General features: G+C 46.0%; 1 protein-coding gene across 1 annotated transcript in view; it reads right to left on the bottom strand.

The window, feature by feature from the left end:
- LOC139254085 (zinc finger protein 271-like) overlaps positions 1-20,752 on the bottom strand; it is a gene marked incomplete at its 3' end in the record, with an annotated part of 222,481 nt that overhangs the window by 116,454 nt on the left and 85,275 nt on the right. The window contains exon 4 of the mRNA XM_070873631.1: positions 7,693-7,699. Within this exon, the coding sequence (XP_070729732.1) occupies positions 7,693-7,699 (7 nt within the window). The remainder of the gene's footprint in view (positions 1-7,692; positions 7,700-20,752) is intronic.

Below are 20,752 nucleotides of genomic sequence, written 5' to 3'. Positions count from 1 at the left end.
AGGGGACTTGTCCACCTTTAGTCCCTTTAGTTTGCTTAGTACTTTATCTCTACTGATGGTGGCTGTTTTAAAGCCCCCGCCCCCCCACAATAGCTCCTTGATTGTCAACTATTGGGATGTTTTCAGTGTCCTCTACTGTGAAGACCGATACAAAATATTTGTGTTAAATCTCTGCCAATTCTTTATTTCCCATCATTAATTCTCCAGTCTCATCTTTAAGGAACCAATGTTTACTTTAGCTACTCGTTTCTTTCTTATATACCTGTCTGTTATATATCTTGCTAGTTTGCTCTCATGTGCTATCTTCTCTGTCTTTATCATGTTTTTTAGTCGTCCTTTGCTGGTTTCTAACAATTTCCCAATCCTCTGGCCTTCCACTGTCCTTCGCAACATTGAATGCCTTTTTATTCAATTTGATACCATCCTTTACTTCCTTCGTTAGCCAGGGATGGTTCATCCTTCTCTTAGCATCTTTATTTCTCACTTGAATAAATCTTTGCTGAGAAGTTATGAAATATCTCCTTAAATGTTTACTACTGCGTTTCTACAGTCTTACCCTTTAACATATTTTCGCAGTCTATTTAGTGTCAATGATGAGGGTTGGTTTATATCAGACAGGAGGTGATTGGTGTCATGGAATCATAGCAGTTTACAACACAGAAGAGGCCATTTGAACCATCGTGTCTGTGCGGTCGAAAAAGAGCTATCCAGCCTAATCCTACTTTTCAGCTCTTGGTCTGTTTTCCTGCAGGTTATGACACTTCAAATGCATATCCAAGTACTTTTGTAAATGCGATGAGGGTTTCTGCCTCTACTACTCTTTCACTCTTTCAGGCAGTAAATTTAAGACTCTGGAGGTTATGCTCGAACTGTGTAAAACATGAGTTCGACCACAGCTAGAGTATTCACACAGTTCTGGTCACCACATTACAGGAAAGATGTGATTGCACTGGAGAGAGTACAGAGGATATTCATGAGGATGTTACCTGGACTGAAGAATTTTAGCTATGAGGAAAGTTAGGATGGGCTGGCATTGTTTTCTTTGGAATAGAGGTGACTGAGGATAGGCTTAATTGAGGTGTATAAAATTGAGGATCCCAGATGGAGTGGCTCTCGGCGATGCGACTCAAGGTGCTTAACGCCCTCCTGGATGCACTTCCTCCACTTAGGGTGGTCTTTGGCCAGGGACTCATAGGTGTCAGTGGGGATGTTTCACTTTATCAGGGAGGCTTTGAGGGTGTCTTTGTAATGTTTCCTATGCCCACCTTTGGCTCGTTTGCCATGAAGCAGTTCCGAGTCGAGCGCTTGCTTTGGGAGTCTTGTGTCTGGCATGCGAACAATGTGGCCTGCACACAATGTGGCCTGCCCAGCGGAGCTGATCAAGTCTGGTCTGTGCTTCAATGCTGGGGATGTTGGCCTGGTCAAGGACACTAATGTTGGTGGTGCGCCTGTCCTCCCAAGGGATTTGCAGGATCTTATGGAGACATCGTTGGTGGTATTTCTCCAGTGACTTGAGGTATTTACTGTACATGGTCCATGTCTCTGAGCCATACAGGAGGGTGGGCATTGCTACAGACCATGAGCTTGATGGCAGATTTGAGGGTCTGGTCTTCAAACACTCTTCCTCAGGTGGTCAAAGGCAGCATTGGAGGTGGTGTGGAATCTCGTCGTCAGTATCTGCTCTTGTTGATAAGAGGCTCCCAAGGTATGGGAAATGGTCCACATTGTCCAGGGCCACACCATGGATCTTGATGACTGGGGGGCAGTGCTATGTGATGGGGAGGACCTTTGTCTTATGGATGTTTAGCGTAAGGCCTATGCTTTCGTACGCCTCAGTGAATACGTTGAGTATGACTTTGAGTTCAGCCTCTGTATGTGCACAGACGCAGGTTGGGGTGGTCTTGGATCTGGCCTGGAGACGACGAAGGTTGAACAGGTTCCCACTGGTTCTGTAGTTCAGTTCTACTCCAGCGGGAGCTTGTTGAGTGTGAGGTGGAGCATGGCAGCGAGGAATATTGAGAAGAGGGTTGGAGCGTGGATTGGGTCTGTAATGGATCCATTGGTAAGGATCATCCATCGCCCCTGTGCTCGCTGACCTACATTGGCTCCCGGTTAAGCAACGCCTCGATTTGAAAATTCTCATCCTTGTTTACAAATCATTCCACAGCCTCGCCCCTCCCTATCTCCGTGATCTCCTTTAGTCTCACAACCCCCTGCTCCCAGTGATAACTTCTAATTCTGGCCTTTACCATCCCTGATTATAATCGCTCCACCAGCGATGGCCGTGCCTTGAGCTGCCTGGTCCCAAGCTCGGGAACTCCCTCCCTAAACCTCTCCCTCTCTTACCTCCTTCAAGACGCTCCGTAAAACCTGCCTCTTTGATCAACCTTTTGGTCCCCTGCCTTAATTTATTCTTGTGTGGCTCAGTGCCGAATGTATTTGTCATGTAACACTCTTACACCGTGCGCTGGGAAGCGCCTTCCCAGAATTGTCTGTCCTTAATTTCTATCCTGTACTTACAGTGATGACTTTTGTAAACTCCTTATTACAGGTTATCAGAAGGGGAGGATTTGCAGATGGGGAACTTGAACCAAACATATTGTCAAGATCAGACAGTCACTCGATGCATCAGGACCTGAATATCATCAGCATTTTGATGTGGAAGAAGAAATGTTTGTCTATTCTGGTTGTGGGAAAAGATTTCAAACATCAGTGTGACTGGAATAGGACTGAGACACACACCCCCGAGTGAGAAATTAAGGACAGACAATTCTAGATTGTATGGAACATTCTTTCCTCTCTTGTTCCCCCAAAGCTGTAAATCCCCATCCCACACACTCTCCGTCCTCCCTGTACTGAAAGCCAAACACATCGCACCATCGCCATCATTTCTTCCTTCTCGCTGTTTTCTTCCTCACCTGAAGTTGCTGACTCTGGCTGAGTTCAGGTTAACACTCACTGGTTCCCCTCCCTCTCCTCCCCTGAAGGTGCTGACTCTGGCTGGGTGCAGTTCTACACTCACTGGTGCACTGCCTGTGGAAAGAGCTTTAACCAGTTACACAGCCTGAAAAAATATCGCACCATTCACAGCGGGGAGAAACCGTACACGTGTTCTGTGTGTGGACGAGGCTTCAACTGATCGTCCAACCTGGAGAGACACAAGGGCACCCGCACCATGGAGAAACCGTGGGAATGTGGGAAGGGATTCAGATCACTGTCTGAGCTGGAAACTCATCGACGCAGTCACACCAGGAAGAGGCTGTTCACCTGCCCCGTGTGTGGGAAGGGATTCCCTTCATCATACACCCTGCTGAGACACCAGCGAGTTCACTCTGATGAGAAACCATTTAAATGCTCTGACTGTGGGAACAGCTTTAAAACCTCTCAGGAACTAATTCAACACCAGCGAGTTCACATCGGGGAGAGACCGTTCACCTGTTCAGTGTGTGGGAAGGGATTCACTCAGTTATCCAATCCCATTGAACACCAGCGAGTTCACACTGGGGAGAGGCTGTTCACCTGCTCCGTCTGTGGGAAGGGATTCACTTGTTCATCTCACCTTACTGATCACAAGCGAGTTCACACTGGAGAGAGACTATTCGTCTGCTCTGTGTGTGGGAAAGGATTCATGAAATCATCTCACCATCTGAGCCACCACCACACTCACACTGATGAAAGGCCATTCACCTGCTCCGTGTGTAGGAAGGGATTCACGAATTCATCCGACCTACTGGCTCACCAGCGTATCCACACTGGGGAGAGGCCATTTACCTGCTCTGAGTGTGGCAAAGGATTCACTTCTTCATCCAACCTCACTGCACACCAAATTGTTCATACCAATAGGAGACCATTTAAATGTTCCGACTGTGAGAAGAGCTTTAAAAGCAGAAGTGATCTGATGAAACACCAACGTATTCACACTGGGGAGAGGCCATTTACCTGCTCTGTGTGTGGGAAGGGATTCACTTAGTCATCCAGCCTCACTACACACCAACTTGTTCACACCAATAAGAGACCATTTAAATGTTCTGGCTGTGAGAAGAGCTTTAAAGGCAGAAATCCTCTGATGATGCACCAACGCATTCACATGCTGTGAATCATATCGGGACTGAACCGTGTTCATTCTAACAGTTGGGCTTTGTTTCCCCTGTAACTGGGTTGGAGTTTAATTTTCTGGATATCTGACAAATAAATCAGCTTTGATTCCAACACACAGTGTGTCAATTCCTTGATTTCTCCAATATAAGATTGATATCCTTTAACCGACTGTTGCTTTTTTGGAACTTTTCTCCCTCATTTAACAATAACTTGAGCTTATGTAACACTTCAGGATGTCCCAAAGTGCTTTACAGCCAATGAAGTACAACAACATCAAAGTACATTTGAAGTGCATTCACTGTTGCAATATAGGAAGTGCGGCATACAATTTGCTCACAGCAAGCTGTCACGAACAGCAATGTGATACTGGCCAGATAATCTGTTTTAGTGATATTGGTTGAGGGCTGATGGGGCCTCGGTTCAGCGATTCATCTGAAAGATGACAACACTGACAGTGCAGCAATCCCTCAGTACTGCATTGGAATGTCAGCCTAGATTTTGTGCTCAATTCTCTACAGGTAGACTTGAATCCAGAACCTACTGACTCAGAGACAAAACTGCTACCGCTAAGCCATGACTGACACCCGATCATTACTCATGATTATTTTAGTTTGGTTAGTCTCATGGACAAACTCCAACTCCCCATACCTTCCAGAGTGCCTCTCCTTGCCTTGGTATCCAGGGTATTGGTAACATGTCCATGTACCTGCCCTGGGAGTGTTTGATGGAACAGTGTAGAAGGAGCTTTACTCTGTATCTAACCCGTGCTGTTGCTGTCCTGGGAGTGTTTGATGGGACAATGTGGAGGGGGCTTTACTCTGTATCTAACCCATGCTGTACCTGACTGGAGAGCGCTTAAGGCAGACACTAGGTGTTCAGAATGACCCATTCCCTGATGCTGATATCCATCACCTCGATGAGAACATCATTTAACACAAGGATAAGAGAAACGCATCAGTTCCTCCCCTGGACACAGATCCGGAGGGACAGTGAGTGTCCCGAACATTGTTGTACAGTGTGCTCGATAGTTCCTCCCTGGGTCTGAGCCTTTTGGTGATGATTTGAATTTGATGCCCTCGAGTTACTGACTCACCGACTAGTGGAAATAGTTTTTCCTCGTTTACCTGATCAAATTTTGAATACCTCCCTCAGATCTCCAATTACCCTTTGTTATAATGAAAAGAGCCCCAGTTTCTTCAATCTCCCCTGGATAACTAAAGCCTCTCTTCCCTGGTATCATCTCAGTGAATCGCACTGCACCCTCTCCAAGGTGTTGCGCCGAATTTGCTAGATGTTCAAAAGATCAAACAAAGAGGTTTGCAATTTTCCTTTTAGGGTTCCCACAGTAAGTTTAACCTGAACAAAAGACTATAACACTAGATTCACAAGCCAACTTATCTTTAATAAATGCTTTAAAAAACACTGCTCATTAGTCACTACAGAATATAGGACTCACAACCTATATAGAAATTACCCGATTTGGTCCGAGGTGATCAGTCTCCATCTGACTTCAGCTTAGGGATTCTACCCGAGGTTCCTGCTCCTGCTGTCGAGTGTTATTCCGAGGTTCTCGCTAACTTCCTTCAAAACCTTGTGTCTAGTCATAGCCTTTCTTCTCTCAGCTAAACACGTGTCGGTTTCGATAGATTCTGCTGACATTTCATCTTTGTACATATACATCCTTCTGTTATTGTAACCCTGTCTTGCCTCCAAGAATTATTACCAAACTGGTGTCTTTGTTACTGTGTATGTCCCATATCTTGATCAGTTAGGTCTTTTCATCTCTTCCCACACCCCCTGCTGTTTCTTACAGTGTGTTTCTGCTAAGGTAACTTCCCTCTGCCATTTTGCCTACATCTATTATTCCTGCAACTGACCTTCTGTTCGTTCACTAGCGTTTATCGGGACCCTGTGAACTGACATTACTTATTCACACACACTCTCTTACACTCCTTTGAATTTGGCTTTACCATTTGGCAGCTTTTATCCTCATCTCCTTTGAAGTGCCTGTTGTTTTCAGTTCAAGAGAAGCTGAGTCTACTGGTTTAATCCTCAAGCATGAGTTAAATTCTTATTAATCGTGAATTCTTTCTGATATTTCCACAAGGGCCTCGACATCCTTCCTGGTGTAAGATCCCTAAAACCTGACAATATTCGAACTGCAGCCTAACCGATGATTTGTACAGGTTTATATGACCTCTGCCCTTTTGTAATCCACACCCCTATTTATAACACCTAGGATCCCATGTGCTTCTTTAACCATTTTATCAACATAAAATGGTTAAAATACATTGACTTTGACTTATGTGTGCATCATGGGAAAGAGAAGTTTAGTCTGAGTTAGAAACTCAAACAATCGATTCACTGCAGAGAGGTCGCCATGGCAACACTGATAAGACATTCCATTCACTGAACCCACTGTTGGAATCTGTAATCAGATTAGGGGAAAGAACAGGGTTTGTCTGTTAATGTAACAATGTAAGCTCAAACCAGAGTGAGTAACACAATAGATGAGATTATAATGTGTGATGTTTATACCTAGAATTGTGAAACTATAAGAAATAACAACTAACAGCAGGCAGGGGAGTTTAGGGATAATAAGAAAATTACTGAAGAAAAGTAACTGCTGGGAACCAGGGAAAGTGTCCTTGTAAATCACAGATTAGAGAAGTTCCAGCTGTCTTTTCCAAGCTTCCTGCCCAAACCCAGCAGAGAAGACAAAGAAGAGTCTGGTGTCAGAGATGATCACTGCAGGGTATAAAAGTGAGGGGAGACTGATGTAAGGGGGCAGTCTGGACTGGAGACACCGGAGATCAACCTCAGGGTGACCAAAGTTCCATCCAGCGGGCTGACCTAATGTCAGTTACTGTGGACATGCGGAACTTGCATGTTTACTCCGATATGGCAGAGCACAGAAAATCTGGCCAAATTATATTTAAAAGATTAAAGTTGCTAATAATAATCATTGAATATATTTAAGGTGGAGATAGACAGAGTTTTGAAAGATAAGGGAGTGAAGGGTTATGGGGAGCGGGCGAGGAAGTGGAGTTGAGGCCAGGATCAGATCAGCCATGATCTTATTGAATGGCAGAGCAGGCTCGAGGAGCCAGATGCCCTATTCCTTCTCCTATTTCTTATGTTTGTATGTTCTAAATCTAGACTCTCGGTCCTCAATAAGACAAGGAATTAGTTAGAATCTTACAACCCTAAATCTCTCTGCTCCTCTACTCCATTCAAAGTTTTACCATTTAATGTACATTTCCTCCCTTTTTCTTCCTCGCAACATCTATCACAGCAAATTTCTCTGCATAAATTTCATTTCACATCTACCTGCCCCAATTACTAACTGGTGTATTGACAATGAAGGCACTTAAAGTCCTCTTCATAGTTGGCCATGGGCCCTTTTTGGTGTTCCGTGGAGATTTTGATTGTGTACCCCATAGACCCAAGCCCAGATCATTTCTCGACATTGAGCAGAGCATTGGTCCCCACACTTACCCTGGGAACACCACTGTTTACATCCCTCCAGTCTGAAGAACATCCATTAACCACTATTCTCTGTTTTCAGCTCTTTACCCAAATTCCTATCCACACTGCCCCACTCCCTTTAATACTGTGAGCCTTAATTTGATCAACAAGCCTCCTGTTCGGCACCTTATCAAACACCTTTTGACAATCCATCTACACAACATCCACTGTATTTCCTTTCTCACTGCACTGTGTTATTTCCTGAATCCCTGCTGTCTGTCCTAAATCAATCTATTTCACAAACAAATGCTGCAATGTTTGCTCCAGCTCACAGGGTTCCATCTGTTTAAAGCCACAACAGAAAGATCCAGTTTCCTCCTGGAGTTTGAGAGAAATCAGCTTTAACAATGGGGCAGAGTTTCATCCAATGAGGGAGATCCGGGCTCAGCACTGCCCACTGGGTGTCACAAGCCCCACCCCTCACATGCTCTGATTGGTTGGAGGACCATCCGACTATTAGCTCCAGCCCCGCCCCGCTCTTCCCGACCACTGTGGTGTCTTCACACATGCCGAGTGCGGGCTCATGCCCGAGAGACAACACTCCGCATTATCTACCTCCCCACAACTACTCGCCAGTTTCAGACACAAACTCCGGGACAACCAGGAAGTGCCGGGTCAGGGAGTGTCTGTAAATGGAGGAGAAATGGGGACTGGTCAGGGAGTGTCTGTAAATGGAGGAGAAATGGTCACTGGTCAGGGAGTGTCTGTAAATGGAGGAGAAATGTGGACTGGTCAGGGAGCATCTGTAAATGGAGGAGAAATGGGGACTGGTCAGGAAGAGTCTGTAAATTAAGGCAAAATTACTATTTTAGTTAACAAATGACCAGTGATTTTAATGGGACTCTTCCCGTGTCCCAGCTCCTGTAAGTACTGGCTGTAATGGTGCCAAACTCTCAGGAGGCTCCACACCACTGGCTGCTCGTGTGTCAGTGATCTCCCATTAGATTAATGTGCTTCTGCTGGGTGTATGTTTAATAAAGTGCCCAAAACATTTCACAAAAGGTGGGGAACCAGTGAGTGCGGAACGAAACCCAGTCAGAGTCAGTACCTTCAGGGGAGGAGAGAGAGGGGAACCAGTGAGTGTAGAACTGAACCCAGCCAGAGTCAGCACCTTCAGGAGAGGAGAGGGAGGGGAACCAGTGAGTGTAGAACTGAACTCAGAGTCAGCACCTTCAGGGGAGGGAGAAGGAGGGGAACCAGTGAGTGTAGAAATGAACCCAGCCAGAGTCAGCACCTTCAAGGATTGGGAACCAGTGTGTGTAAAACTGAACCCAGTCAGAGTCAACACCTTCAGGGGAGGGGAACCAGTGCGTGTAGAACTGAACCCAGCCACAGTCAGCAGCTTCAACGGAGGGGAACCAGTGAGTGTAGAACTGAACCCAGCCAGAGTCAGCACCTTCAGGGGAGGGAGAGGGAGGGGAACCAGTGAGTGTAGAACTGAACCCAGCCAGAGTCAGCACCTTCAGGGGAGGGAGAGGGAGGGGAACCAGTGAATGTAGAACTGAACCCAGCCAAAGTCAGCACCTTCAGGGGAGGAGAGGGAGGGGAACCAGTGAGTATAGAACTGAACCCAACCAGAGTCAGCACCTTCAGGGGAGTCGAGGGATGGGGAACCAGTGAGTGTAGAACTGAACCCAGACAGTGTCAGCACCTTCAGAGGAGGAGAGAAGTCGACCAAAAGGGAAAATGTTGGAGATGATGCAATGGATTTAGACTTAAGCACAGGGAGGAGGGAGAGCGTGGAACGGAGATTTACAGCTTTGGGGGAAACAAGAGAGGAAAGAATGTTCCATTGAAACTAGAATTGCCTCTTCTGAATTTTCATTCTGTACTTACAGTGATGATTTTTAAAAACTCCTTTTACAGTGTATTAGAAGGGGAGGATTTGCAGACAGGAAACTCAAACCAAACATATAGTCAAGATCTGACAGAGTCACTCACTTCATCACCACCTGCATATCATTGGCCTTTGAATGTGGAAGGAGAAATGTTTGTCTGTTCTGTCAGTGGGAACAGATTTCAAACATCACTGTGACTGGAAAAGGACCAAGACACAAACCCGAGTGAGAGTGTTCCAGTGCACTGACTGTGGAAAGAGCTTTAACCAGTTACACAGCCTGAAAAAACATTGCACCATTCACAGTGGGGAGAAACCGTACACGTGTTCTGTGTGTAGACGAGGCTTCAAATGATCATCCAACTTGGAGAGACACAAGGACACCCGCACCACGGAGAAACCGTGGGAATGTGTGGACTGTGGGAAGGAATTTAGTTACCCGTCTGAGCTGGAAACTCATCGCTACAGGCACACTGGGGGGAGGCTGTTCACCTGTTCCATGTGTGGGAAGGGAGTCACTAATTCATCACACCTTCTGAAACACCAATAGGTTCACACTGATGAGAGATCTTTTAAATAATCCGATGGTGCGAACTGCTTTAAAAGCTCTGTGGATCTGATTCAACACCAGCGAGTTCACACTGACGAGAAACAGTTCAGTTGCTCTCACTGTGGGAAGAGGTTCAGGCATTCACCCTCATTGCACAATAATGCACTTACACTGGGGGAGGCCATTTACCTGCCCCATGTGTGGGAAGGGATTTGCTTGCTTATCCACGCTGCTGACACACCAGTGAGTTCACACTGGAGAGAGGCCGTTCACCTGCTCTGTGTGCGGAAATCGATTTGCGTGCTCATCCACGCTGCAGAATAAGGGGTCAGACATTTAGGACAGAGAAGAGGAGACATTTTCTTATTCAGAGGGTGGTGAATCTTTGGAAATCTCTACTCCAGAGAGCTGTAGGTGCTCTGCCGTTGAGTAGATTCAAGACAGAAGACGATCATTTTTGGGGAACTAATGGAATTAAGGGCTATGGGGATAGTAAAGGAAGATGGAGTTTAGGTAGAAAATCAGCCATTATCTTCTTGAAGGGCCAAATGACTTACTCTGGCTCCTATCTGTTATGTTCTTATGTACCCTGCGTGGAGAGCCTTCCATTGGGGACCCCCGCCTCTGCACGACAGCAAGATGACCCACCATTGCAATTGAGACTGGGCAATGAACAAAATTCATCAATCAATGTCACAGAGACCTGAGTGCCCGGGTTCTTAGTCCTGGAGCCAAGTACGCTGGCCGTCACTTTTCCATCACTAACTCGCACCTTACGCCCGGCCCAATCTGGCTCAGTCACTAAATGCTTTCTAACTGTGATTCTAACTCTGATGGAAAGCTATGAGGCCTCATTGTATTGTACGACCTATCGGAGAGGCTTTTAATGGCTTTAATAAACTGGCAATAAGATTATTTAAAAAACTGGAAAGTGGTGAAAAATGCCACCAGCGCTGCCTCAAAACTCAGAGAAATCCACTTCATCAATGCCCCTGCCACAGGACTCAATCTCCATCCCCTCTCACCACTAGTGCACTGTGTCTGCAGTATTTACGGTCTTACAACATGATCATGGTCAGGTCGTGTGGAGTCAAAGGTCAGGTAACAGAATGGATGGAAATATGGCAACAAACTACCCTCAACTCCAACAAATGATTTCCATTTTGCAAGCATCTTTCCATCCACTCTGCTGCCTGGCCCTTCACTCCACGTAGCCTGACTTTGATCATCTTGTAGATCTTACATATTGTTGTGGATAGCAAGCTGGTTACAAAACAGGAAAGAGAGAGTAGGGGTTAAGAGTAGCTATTCAGACTGGCAAAAGGTGGGAGGTGGTGTTCCACAGGAATCAGTGCTGGGACCACTGTTCTGGCAATAGGTGGGAGATGGTGTTCCACAGGGATCAGTGCTGGGACCACTGTTCTGGCAATAGGTGGGAGGTGGTGTTCCACAGGGATCGGTGCTGGGACCACTGTTCTGGCAATAAGTGGGAGGTGGTGTACCACTGGGATCGGTGCTGGGACCACTGTTCTCGCAATAGGTGGGCAGTGGTGTACCACAGGGATCGGTGCTGGGACCACTGTTCACCATTTACATAAAGGATTTCGACTCAGGAATCAGAAGTACAATTTCCAAATTTTTAGATGACACAAATTGGGAGATAGAGTTAATACTGAGGAAGACTGTGACAAAATGCAAGACGTTAATAAGTTTGCAGAATGCGTGTGTAATTGGCAAATGAATTTCAGTATAGAATAGTGTGAGGTGGTGTGCTTTGGTAGGAAGAATAAGGAGGCCACATTCTATTTGGGAAATAAGAGTCTAAATGGGGCCGAGGACCAAAGGGATCGAAGCGTACGGATACTTAAATCACTAAAAGTAGTGACGCGAGTTAATAAGACCATGAAAAAAGTAAACAAAGCACTGGGGTTCATTTCTAAAGATGACTTTTGTTCTGTGCCCAGGAGCTCTGAACCATGGAAGAGACGGCTGGGACACATTTCTAACACAGCTCAATATTAACTGCACGGCGACTTTGCTGTCAGTGCAGAGAGATGAGAAAGACTAAAATTCCGTTTGCCCCTCTCAGTGTGGCCCTGAAGGACTGTGTCCAGGTTGAAGTTCTGTTCACCTCCCTGTACGATCCTACCCCCAGATTGTCCTCTCTGAGCTCACCAGGCGATGCTAAACACTCAGGTGGGAAAGACAAAAATCCACAGCAATGTGTTAAAAGCAAAGCTGATTTATTTCCCATTCATCCAGAATATTAAATTCCAGCCCAGTTATAGGAGTTAACATCAGCAGAAACAAACCTCAACTGTCAGAATGAACATGGTTCAATCCTGGATGTGATTAACAGCAGCAATAACAGCAGAATTCAATCCCAGCAGTCACTTGTGAAGTCGCTGGTGTGTCAGCAGGATTGAAGACTGAGTGAATCCCATCCCACACTCTGAGCAAGTGAATGGCCTCTCCCCAGTGTGAACTCGCTGGTGTCTCAGCTGGCTGGATGGCTGAAGCCTCGTCCACAAAAAGAACACGTGTACAATTTCTCCCCACTGTCAATGGTGCTTTTTGCTTCCATATTGAAAGGCCGATGATATTCAGGTCCCGATGAATCGAGTGACTCTGTCAGATCATGATGTGGTGTGCAATTTGAGTTTCCCGTCTGCAAATCCTCCCCTTCTAATACACTGTAAAATTAATTTAAACCAGGAAAAATGGAGTGTGAGAGAGAACCCAAGAGACAGGTTAATTTGAACTTGATAAATCTGTTAATTTGTGGGGCCAGCATTACAACAAAGTGACCACGGATTGTCGTAAAAACCCAAATGGTTCACTAATGTCTGACTCTGGCTGGGTTCAGTTCTACACTCACTGGTTCCACACCCTCTCCTCCCCTGAAGGTGCTGATTCTGGCTGGGTTCAGTTCTACATTCACTGGTTCCCCTCCCTCTCCTCCCCTGAAGGTGCTGACTCTGGCTGGGTTCAGTTCTACACTCACTGGTTCCCCTCCCTCTCCTCCCCTGAAGGTGCTGACTCTGGCTGGGTCAGTTCTACACTCACTGGTTCCTCTCCCTCTCCTCCCCTGAAGGTGCTGACATAGAAACATAGAAAATAGGTGCAGGAGTAGGCCATTCAGCCCTGGGAGCCTGCACCACCATGCAATAAGATCATGCTGATCATCACCTCAGTACCGCTTTCCTGCTTTCTCTCCAGACCCCTTGATCCCTTTAGCCATAAGGGCCATATCTAACTCCCTCTTGAATATATCCAATGAACTGACATCAAAAATTCTCTGCAGTAGAGAATTCCACAAGTTAATAACTTTCTGAGTGAAGAAGTTTCTCTTCATCTCGGTCCTAAATGGCTTTCCCCTTATCCTTAGACTGTGTCCCCTAGTTCTGGACTTCCCCCACATCGGGAACATTCTTCCTGCATCTATCCTGTCCAGTCCTGTCAGAATTTTAGATGTTTCTATGAGATCCCCTCTTATCCTTCTAAACTCCAGTGCATACAGGCCCAGTCGATCCAATCTCTCCTCATATGTCAGTTCCGTCATCCCGGGAATGAGTCTGGTGAACCTTTGCTGCACTCCCTCAATAGCAAGAATGTCCTTCCTCAGATTAGGAGACCAAAACTGAACACAATATTCCAGGTGAGGTCTCACCAAGGCCCTGTACAAGTGCAGTAAGACCTCCCTGGTCCTATGCTCAAATCCTCTCGCTATGAAGGCGAACATGTCATTTGCCTTCTTCACCGCCTGCTGTACCTGTATGCCAACTTTCAATGACTGAAGTACCATGACATCCAGGTCTCGTTGCACCTCCCCCTTTCCTAATCTGTCACCATTCAGATAATATTTCACCGTCCTATTTTTGCCACCAAAGTGGATAACCTCACATTTATCCACATTATACTGCATCTGCCATTCATTTGCCCACTCACCTAACCTGTCCAAGTCACCCTGCAGCCTCTTAGCATCCTCCTCACAGCTCACACTACCACCCAGCTGAATGTCATCTGCAAACTTGGAGATATTACACTCAATTCCTTCGTCAAAATCATTAATGTATATTGTAAATAGCTGGGGGCCCAGCACTGAACCTTGCGGTACCCCACTAGTCACTGCCTGCCATGCTGAAAAGGACCCGATTATTCCTACTCTTTGCTTCCTGTCTGCCAACCAGGTCTCTATCCACGTCAGTACATTACCCCCAATACTATGTGCTTTAATTTTGCACACTAATTTCTTGTGTGGGACCTTGTCAAAAGCCTTTTGAAAGTCCAAATACACCACATCCACTAGTTCTCCCTTGTCCACTCTACTAGTTACTTCCTCAAAAAATTCTAGAAGATTTGTCAAGCATGATTTCCCTTTCATATATCTGTGCTGACTTGGACCGATCCTGTCACTGCTTTCCAAATGCGCTGCTATTACATCTTTAATAATTGATTCCAACATTTTCCCCACTACGCTGTCTGTGATCTTTCCCCTTAATTCAAGGACTCTCATCCGAAATTAGTTTACAATAAAATTTTGAACCATTACTTCAATCCTAAATTGATGTTTGGGACAAAATCTACAATTCACTGTCTGAAAGGTTCCACTGATTAACATCTCCAATTAGAAAGTGCTGATTAATCATCGCTGGCAATTCTTACTGACTTGCACGTTACACACTGACACCTCCATTATCCACCAGAAAGAAGGGGAATGGGAATTGGTGGAGAATTGAGAGTTCCCAAATGTTGCCCCTCCGGCTGGTACAGCAATCCTCTCGGCACGGGAATGGAGACAAGCCCAATCAGAAAAATGGTCTGAGTTTAATCTTTCTGGGCTTGTGGGGTTGGTTTATATCAGACAGGAGGAGATTGGTGTCAGTGACTGTGATTGGTTTGTATCAGATAGGAGGAGATTGGTGTCAGTGACTGTGATTGGTTTGTATCAGACAGGAGGAGATTGGTGTCAGTGACTGTGATTGGTTTGTATCAGACAGGAGGAGATTGGTGTCAGTGACTGTGGGGTTGGTTAATATTGGATTCACGATGTCTCCAGGACTGACAACTCCTTACTGAGCTGCTCTTCTCTTCAACTGTATCCTTGGTCATCCATTGCCATCCTTTTCCCTTTCTTCCCCCAATCTCCTTTCTCCCATTGCTTAAGATACCCTGGCTCTGATGGTGAAGGCATTTCAGCCCAAACTACAGGTTTAAAGCTGTCCCTGCTGAGTGCGCCGCCGATCCCCCGACCCAGCGTGTCTCTGTTCTCACTGAGCTCGTTCACCTGCTGGAACTCTGCTGAAACTTGATTCTATTACCTGGATTCCTCGCCAACAGGACGACGCTGTTCTACTGACCACACTGTGTGACTCAGCGGCTGTGTCTCTGCTCTGCTATTGAGTCGCTTCAATGTCTTCAGCTGCTGAATTCATTTCACACATCGGTTTCCGATCTCCTGGACTTCAGCGGACATTTAGATTACATGTCTGTAATGGAATACATTGGATTACACTGTAAGATTTATCTGCTTCGTCTCTTTCTCTGCTGCTAAGAAAAAGTTTAAAAATATTGAAACTGCGGCTGTCTATCTGCTGAACTGGTTCCAGTGGTTTTTCAGCGTTGTTGGCCTATAGCTAACACCTGCTGTTTCACTTGCTGTGCAGTGACTCGTTCTACCGGTTTCCAGCTTTGCTGCTCGCTGGCTTGTGGTTTTACTTTTTCTCCGTCACTTTAATCTATGGTGACCTGCAACTTGCGTCTATTTCGCCATCAGCTTCCTTTACCGCCACCGACTCTCATTGCTACGGCAACAACCTCCATCCACGAACTCTCTGTCTTTCAAATAGCCTCTGGACTTCACTCGCCTACTACACCTGTCTCTGAATTTGGACAGCGGTCTGGCAATGCTCCATTTCGGCCCCATCCTGCTTCCATCAGCTTTGTCCCTCCATGGGACCTCGGACTTTGACCCTGGTCTCCCCACTATTGTCTCCAACCTGCTGCCAGGAAATATGTATCCCATTAATTAGCACATGTAACCAGGCCGATGTAACCTGAGCTTTCCCCCCTGTGTCCATTTACGTGCGCACTTTGGCTACTGCTCGGGCCCGAATCATTCAATACTTTTCCACTTTTCCCCCTTTTCCTTTTCTCTCTATCTCTGCCTGACTGCTCTCTCCTATCGTCGCACCTCCTTTCATCTCCTCTCTCTCGGATATTCTGCCCTCCCAAATCCCTACCCCAATCCTTCATTACTCTTCAACCTTCCTACTCACCTGCCGCTGTCGCAGGCTTGACTCCCTCCTAGACAAGCCTGCAGCTTCCCTCTGTGCCTCTCTTGTCATCCTCCGAAGGGCCCATCAAGGCACTCGTTGCTGCCTCCTCAGGAGCAGCAACCTGCACAGTCCCATCCTACCCTGTCGCCGACATTCCCACCAGCGGGCCCACTGGGGGCTAATCGTGCCAATCTCCTCCCCGTCCAACTCCCCCCTTCCCACGCTCCCCCCCAGCGCTGACCCTGTGGATGCAGACTGTGGGACAGCCATTGCTGATCCTCTCCGCATCTCCGTCCAGAACGTTCGTTCGCTTGAAAACATGGTGGAGGGCCATGTTAACCACAGTGGAGGGGAATCCACTGTTGAGGAAAAGGAAGACATGTCAGAGGCACGAGTGTGAAAGGTAGCTTTATCAGAGCATATTGTAATGTGAGATGTTTATACCTATAATTGTGAAACTATAAGAAATAACACAATTAACAGTTGGCTGGGTAGTTTAAGGATAATGAGAAAATTACTGAAGAAAAGTAACTGCTGGGAACCAGGGAAAGTGTCCTTGTAAATCACAGATTAGAGAAGTTCCAACTGTCTTTTCCCAGCTTCCTGCCAAAACCCAGCAGAGAAGACAAAGAAGAGTCAGGTGCCAGAGATGGATCACTGCAGGGTATAAAAGTGAGGGGAGACTGATGTAAGGGGACTGGAGACATCGGAGATCAAGCTTAGGGCACCCGAGGTTCCATCCAGTGGGATGGTCCCGTGTCATTTACTGTGGACACACGGGACTTGCATGTTTGCTCTGATTGATGAATCAATATAAGGTACGGTAGAAGACAGATAATCTGCTCATCTTATATTTCTTAATAAGATATTAAAACTTCTGACACTAGACTCTTGAAATTGCCAATAAAGAAGGCAAGATATTAGCTAGAATCTCACCCCTCTTTCTTGTTCTGCTCCTCTTCTCTTTTTACATTTTTACCATTTAATGAATATTTCCTATATTTTCCTTCCTCCCAAATTGTATCCTCTATGTTAAATTTCATCTGACATCACCTGCCCCATTTAATAACCAGTGTATTCACACTGAACTCACTTACAGTCCTTTCACAGTTGGCCATGGTCCCTTTTTGGCATCATCTGGAGAATTTGATCTTGTGTCCCATATATCCAAGCCCAGATCATTTCTCTATATTGAAAAGAGCACTGGTCCCAACACTGGCCCTGGGAGACATCACTGTTTACATCCCTCCAGTCTGAAGAACCTCCATTAAATCGGATCCAAAAATGGTTAAATAATACAGAATATAAAGGATTTCAAATCTTATGCAAGACAATTTGATAAAGGGGTGGTTCAAAGGAACTTCAGTTCAGTATAATGTGAAACACTCTAGTTGAGTCAGTGACAACCACAGCCATGTACTCAAACGGAACAAGCTTTGGGTTAGATGTGGTCGAAGGTGAACTTGAGAAAAACTGAAATAATCTAGAGTAAGAAAAGACCCAAAATGGAACAGTCGGTAACATACGATTAATACGTCTCCTCTGATCATGGATAAATCAAATATTTGACAGACTGTGTTTGAAACAAAGCTGATTTATTCAATATTTATGCAGAATATTAATCTGCGATTCTGGTATGGGGTAAGATCAGCAGAAAATGGAATGTTGGCCTTTATTGCAAAGGGGACAGAGTATAAAAGCAAAGAAGTCCTGCTGCAACTGAACAGGTTATTGGTGAGGCCACACCTGGAGTACTGCATACAGTTTTAGTCTCCGTATTTAAGGAAGGATATATTTGCATTGGTGGCTGTTCAGAAAAGGTTCACGATATTGATTCCAGAGATGAGCGGGTTGACTTATGAGGATAGGGTGAGTAGATTGGGCCTATACACATTAGAGTTCAGAAGAATAAGAGGTGATCTTATTGAAACTTATAAGATACTGAGGTGGATCGATAAGGTGGATGCAGAGAGGATATTCCCACTCATAGAGGAAACTAAAACTAGGGGGACATAGTCTTAGACTAAGGGGCCACCCATTTAAAACGGAGATGGGGAGAAATTTCTTCTCCTAGAGGGTTGTAAATCCAGGGAATTATCTGCCCCAGAGTGCTGTGGAGGCTGGGTCATTGAATATATTTATGATCATAAGAACATAAGAATTAGGAACAGGAGTAGGCCATCTAGTCCCTCGAGCCTGCTCCGCCATTCAATAAGATCATGGCTGATCTGGCCTCAGCTCCACTTACCCGCCCGCTCCCCATAACCTTTAATTCCCTTATTGGTTAAAAATCTATCTATCTGCGATTTGAATACATTCAATGAGCTAGCCTCAACTGATTCCTTGGGCAGAGAATTCCACAGATTCACAACCCTCTGGGAGAAGAAAGTCCTTCTCAACTCCGTTTTAAATTGGCTCCCCCGTATTTTGAGGCTGTGCCCCCTAGTTCTAGTCTCCCCAACCAGTGGAAACAACCTCTCCACCTCAATCTTGTCTATCCCTTTCATTATTTTAAATGTTTCTATTAGATCACCCCTCATCCTTCTGAACTCCAACGAGTAAAGACCCAGTCTACTCAATCTATCATCATAAAGTAACCCCCTCATCTCCGGAATCAGCCTAGTGAATCGTATCTGTACCCCCTCCAAAGCTAGTACATCCTTCCTTAAGTAAGGTGACCAAAACTGCACGCAGTACTCCAGGTGCGGCCTCACCAATACCCTGTACAGCTGCAGCAGGACCTCCCTGCTTTTGTACTCCATCCCTCTCGCAATGAAGGCCAACATTCCATTCGCCTTCCTGATTACCTGCTGCACCTGCAAATTAACTTTTTGGGATTCATGCACAAGGACCCCCAGGTCCCTCTTCACCGCAGCATGTTGTAATTTCTCCCCATTCAAATAATATTCCGTTTTACTGTTTTTTTTCCCAAGGTGGATGACCTCACATTTTCCGACATTGTATTCCATCTGCCAAACCTTAGCCCATTCGCTTAATCTATCTAAATCTCTTTACAGCCTCTCTGTGTCCTCTACCCAACCCGCTTTCCCACTCATCTTTGTGTCATCTGCAAATTTTGTTACACTACACTCTGTCCCCTCTTCCAGGTCATCTATGTATATTGCAAACAGGTGTGGTCCCAGCACGAATCCCTGTGGAATACCACTAACCACCGATTTTCAACCTGAAAAGGCAGAGATAGATATATTTTTGAGCGATAAAGGAGTAAAGAGTTATGGGGAGCGGGAAGGAAAGTGGAGCTGAGTCCATAGCCAGATCAGCCATAATATTATTGAATGGTAGTGCAGGCTCGATGGGGTCAAATGGCCTACTCCTGCTCCTGTTTCTTATGTTCTTATAAAACAAACTCTAACTGTCAGAATGAATATGGTTCACTGCTCAATATAATAACATTAAGTCCTATTATATTCACCAACGTGTCTTTCAATGGTGGGTCATTTACCCAGCATTCGCCGCGGGGGGAAATGTGCCGCATCCAGACTACAGGAGTTCAGTGCACATGCACATGCACCTGGGATTGGAGTATGCGTCGTGTAATCGACTCCAGACACAAGGTAAAATTCAACGGGGCGGAGGGGAGTAACGGAGCCGCGGGTGAGCGGGAAGGTTTCATAAACAATTGGTGCACGCCGCAAGCCCGGAATATTAACCAGAAGGTCCCGCGTTTGCAGCTCGGGGCTTTCTCCCGGTCACAGGTCAAGTCTAACGGATGCCATCTTTGTGCAGGAAGGCAGGTTCAGTGCTCTCCCATCTTGACTCAGTGAGCAGCAAAGCGCATGTGCGGCCACTTAAACGCAGAACAATAAATGGGCGGGGCTTCTGTGTCTGTTCCAACAGGGTCCTAGTGCCCGAGAAAGTAACAAAATGCCCCAGGTATTTTCTCCCTCTCCACACCTCGGATTTTTCACTATCCGGTCAGTGCTGAGTTTATAGTTTACATCCCACGCAATTTCAACAGAAAAACTCCGGAGCTGGGTCCCCTTGTACACTCCAGGGTTGGAATCCCCATGTACAATCCCAGGGTTAGAATCCTCATGTACAGACCCAGGGTTGGAATCCCCGTGTACAGACCCAGGGTTAGAATCTTCATGTATAGTTCCAGGTTGGAATCCCCATGTACAGTCCCAGGATTAGAATCGCCATGTACAGTCCCAGGGTTAGAATCCCCATGTACAGTCCCAGGTTGAAATCCCCATGTACAGTTGCAGGGTTAGAATCCCCATGTTCAGTCCCAGGGTTAGAATCCACATGTATAGTCCCAGGGTTGGAATCCCCATGTACAGTCCCAGGATTGGAATCCCCATGTACAGTCCCAGGGTTAGAATCCCCATGTACAGACCAGGGTTGGAACCCCCATGTACAGTCCCAGGGTTGTAATCCCCATGTACAGTCCCAGCGTTAGAATACCCATGTACAATCCCAGTGTTAGAATCTCCATGT

Source organism: Pristiophorus japonicus, unplaced genomic scaffold (genome assembly GCF_044704955.1).
Source record: "Pristiophorus japonicus isolate sPriJap1 unplaced genomic scaffold, sPriJap1.hap1 HAP1_SCAFFOLD_532, whole genome shotgun sequence".
Taxonomy (NCBI): Eukaryota; Metazoa; Chordata; class Chondrichthyes; family Pristiophoridae; genus Pristiophorus; species Pristiophorus japonicus.
This window is presented reverse-complemented; position numbering and strand designations above follow the sequence as displayed.